Source organism: Camellia sinensis, chromosome 4, assembly GCF_055761805.1.
Source record: "Camellia sinensis isolate YWXY chromosome 4, ASM5576180v1, whole genome shotgun sequence".
NCBI classification, from domain to species: Eukaryota; Viridiplantae; Streptophyta; class Magnoliopsida; order Ericales; family Theaceae; genus Camellia; species Camellia sinensis.
In genome coordinates this window covers 198860357-198863712 of record NC_138964.1, presented here as the reverse complement: position 1 = coordinate 198863712, position 3356 = coordinate 198860357, and the positions used below count along the sequence as shown (strand labels likewise).

At 37.9% G+C, this 3356-nt stretch overlaps 1 protein-coding gene across 1 annotated transcript; it reads right to left on the bottom strand.

The window, feature by feature from the left end:
• Positions 1-281: 281 nt before the first annotated feature.
• LOC114292858 (putative N-acetyltransferase HLS1) lies at positions 282-2296 on the bottom strand. The gene is made up of 3 exons (XM_028236870.2): positions 1821-2296; positions 1390-1601; positions 282-1218 (listed from the first exon to the last, which is right to left on the bottom strand). Exons 1-3 carry the CDS (start codon positions 2007-2009, stop codon positions 354-356), a joined length of 1266 nt encoding a protein of 421 aa, XP_028092671.2. The 5' UTR covers positions 2010-2296; the 3' UTR covers positions 282-353.
• Positions 2297-3356: the final 1060 nt, after the last annotated feature.

Here is a 3356-nt window from a genome sequence, read left to right as displayed (position 1 = left end):
AAGAAAATATATGGGTATGTTTGGTTTGTGTTTGAGAGATGTGTTTTAGAAATAAAAAGTACGAAAAGTTGTTTGGTTTGGTTTTTTTCAAAAGATGTTTTGGAAAATTATTTTGAGAGAGAGTTTTAGAAAAAGTGATTGATTTGATATGTGTGAGAGAGAGATTTGTTTGGAAAACTTGTTTGGTTTACAAGTTTTGAGAAATTTTTTTGGAAAAATTTGTTTGGTTTGATTACTTTTAAAAATTTATTTGTAGAGAAAATTTCCCAAAAATTTTTCACAAATACAAACCAAACGAACCCTATATATTTCTTCCTTTTCTAGGTTCTAAGCTAGCTCTCCATATCATAAGGCTAGAACTCTCTGGGATCAACAAAAATGGACGGTCCAGGTGGTGACTTAGTCCAGTCACCCACAGACCCGTCACTGTAGTCTTCCCCAAGTCTCTTGATGCACCATAGATCCTCGGCGCACGATAGCACCTTCCAGTGTGGGATCCCTAACCTGAGCGGATCGTGACTCGACACCTCCGTCGCCACCACACCACACCCATACTCTTTAGCCAAATTATGTGCGAAGCCAAACAAGGCCTTGGCGTAATTCACAGAAAGTGGGCCTTCACCGCCCAGCCCATACAAAAAGTGAAGCCCAAAGGGCCGAAACACCTCCGGCACCGACGGTAGATTGAGCCACGGCAAGGCCCGGTCCACTAACCTCGTCGTCTTCGCAAAGCCTTTTCTCACGCGCGACGCGCCTCGGACCTCAAGCCGAAACACGTCCTTACAGTTCCACACACTGAGTACAGCCCACGACTGGGGGGGGTTAGCCAGGAACGAGTCCGAACCCGGCCACGACTCAGCTGAGTAAGCACCGCGAGGGACAGCGACAAAGGTACCGAGAGTGAGCTTGTTGTTAAGGACTGACTCAATGTCACGGGGGAAGAACTCAGTGGTGGAGAATCGGCGTCGGTAGAGGGTTTCGGCGTCGGAAGGGGTGAGTTTGAGGACGGTGACTCGGTGGCTGACTCGGACTTGGTGAGCGAACACTGGGTTGACTAGGATCGATGGCGTACGGAACTTGGAATAGCCGCATTTGTCGGTGAAGAGCTTAACGGATGGTCTGTTGTCGTTTTCCGTGGCCATGTATGAGTACTCGGCTCCATTTTCTCTGAACCACGCTTCTATTCTCCGAACCAGCTTCAATCCTATTCCCATTCGCCTACAAAATAAAAATGACTAAAATAATTCAATAATTACCTTTTTTTTTTTAGCAAAATTCTCTTTCCTTTCCATGATTGGGTAATTGGATATGCTTTATTATTATTATATTATATTATATAATACCACTACAACTAAAGAGAATGGGGGAGGAGAGAGAACGATGATATACCTGTGAGAAGGAGAGACTCGGAGGCCTAAGATGTAGGCGACTTTGGTGTAGATAGGGAGTGGTTTGGAGGGATCGTGGCCGTTCTTTCCATTTCTGGAGAATTTCTTGCCGCATGTAACGGTCTTGATGCATCCTCTAATCATTCCAACTATTTCTCTCTCTTGTTTATCTTCTTCTTTTTCAGTATTACCAACCATCACAGTCTCAGCTACCTGATCAACATAGATAAACATGTTTGAGTGTACATATATACATATGGTTATATAATTCTGTCAGTTTGTATATAATTAGTATATGACCAAATGAATGAAAAAACTGGTACTACTACTACTACTACCCCACTCAATATATATAAAAACTGTTCAAACAAAAAGTTTCCCAAAAAAAAAAAGAAAGAGAGAGAGAGAGAGAGAACAGAGGGAGTTTGGTACCAGCATGAGATAGGCAGGAGAGTGGCGGACCCTGCAAATTGGGTCACCCAAGAGGTCGGTGAAGAGAGAGAGCTTCCCACTGGGTCCAACCTCGCACCTCCTCTCCACCTCCTCTATTCCGCCGCAATCTTTTAATCCATCATACTCCCTCACCACCACCACCACCTCACCGCCACCACACTCCACCATCTTCTTCTATACTAACAAGAACTAAAAACACCCAAACTAAAAAAACACACTCCTATCGACTTGTTTTGATCATCCACCGAAACTAATCTTATATAGAAGCAATTTCAGGGCCTAGCAAAAGGATATTTCAGGCAAAGCAATGAAAAAAGTCAATGAAATTTGAGAAACTAAAGGAAAGAAAAGAAAAACTGAAAGGGCTGTTAAGCTTCTGAGGCCGTTTTCTTAGTGAAGTAGTGAGTAGTTCATCATTTGCTATAAGTCTGAAGTAGTGGTCTCTAATGCGAGCCATTAAATACCTGATTTTGGGGCCTTTTTTTTTATAGAAAAACAAATTAAATTAAATTAAATTTATCTTTTTATTATTTAGGTTAATATATTTTTTTATTTATTTAAAGGTCCATCTATCTTTCTCTGTATCACTTTTTTACAATAGGACTAGTGTCCAATTAATTAATAATTAATAATGATTCAGGGAAAAGTAGAGGAAGATGCAGAGAAATGGCGGCTGTGGCTGCGGCGCAGTCTTGTGAGTGTGGGGGTGCTAGTGGTGGGTGTGGTTGATGTTTTCTTTCTCTCTCTAAAAAAAATTTTAATCATTAATTTCCATAGAAGGAGGCGTCGCTTTCATGACCCCATTTGTAATCATTACTACGTTTCCTTCCTTCAATATACTATGTATGTATATATATTTACTATTACATTACCATCTTCCCATATATATGCATCATCTATCATCATTATAATCATAGCCATGTCACTTCATGTTTATACATGGATGTTTTGAAAGGGTGATTAAACGTTGACTTTTTAAACTTTTATTTTAAAAATTGTATAAAAATTTATGAGAGATAATTTGATTTAAAATAGATTAAAAATTAAAAAATTATTTTTAACCCATTTTTCAAAAAAGGATACAGTTACTCCTTGTGTTTTATTTCTCGCTATCTGGTTTGAGAATGAATTATTTTAATTTTTTATAAAATAATATATTAAAATATAAAGAAAATAATAGAAAATTTTATAATAATTTTTGACTATTTTACCAAAATGTTACTCCCCCGACGAAGCATTATGCATTTTAATTCCAAAAAAAAATTCTAGAAATTCTATAAAATTTATCAAAAAATTAATATAACACTCACATAAGTACAAACTTATTTTGTAGGACTTTTGTGGATCCTACATCTAAAAACTTAAAATTTTCAAATGAATTATTAAATAGGGGCTTTTTTCCAGTTTGTTGTTTGGCCCATGGGATTCACCATGGTCTCATTTTGATTATTTTGTAAGATTTATGTGGATCCTACGTTTAAAAAGTTAAAAATTCTAAATGAATTATCAAATAGA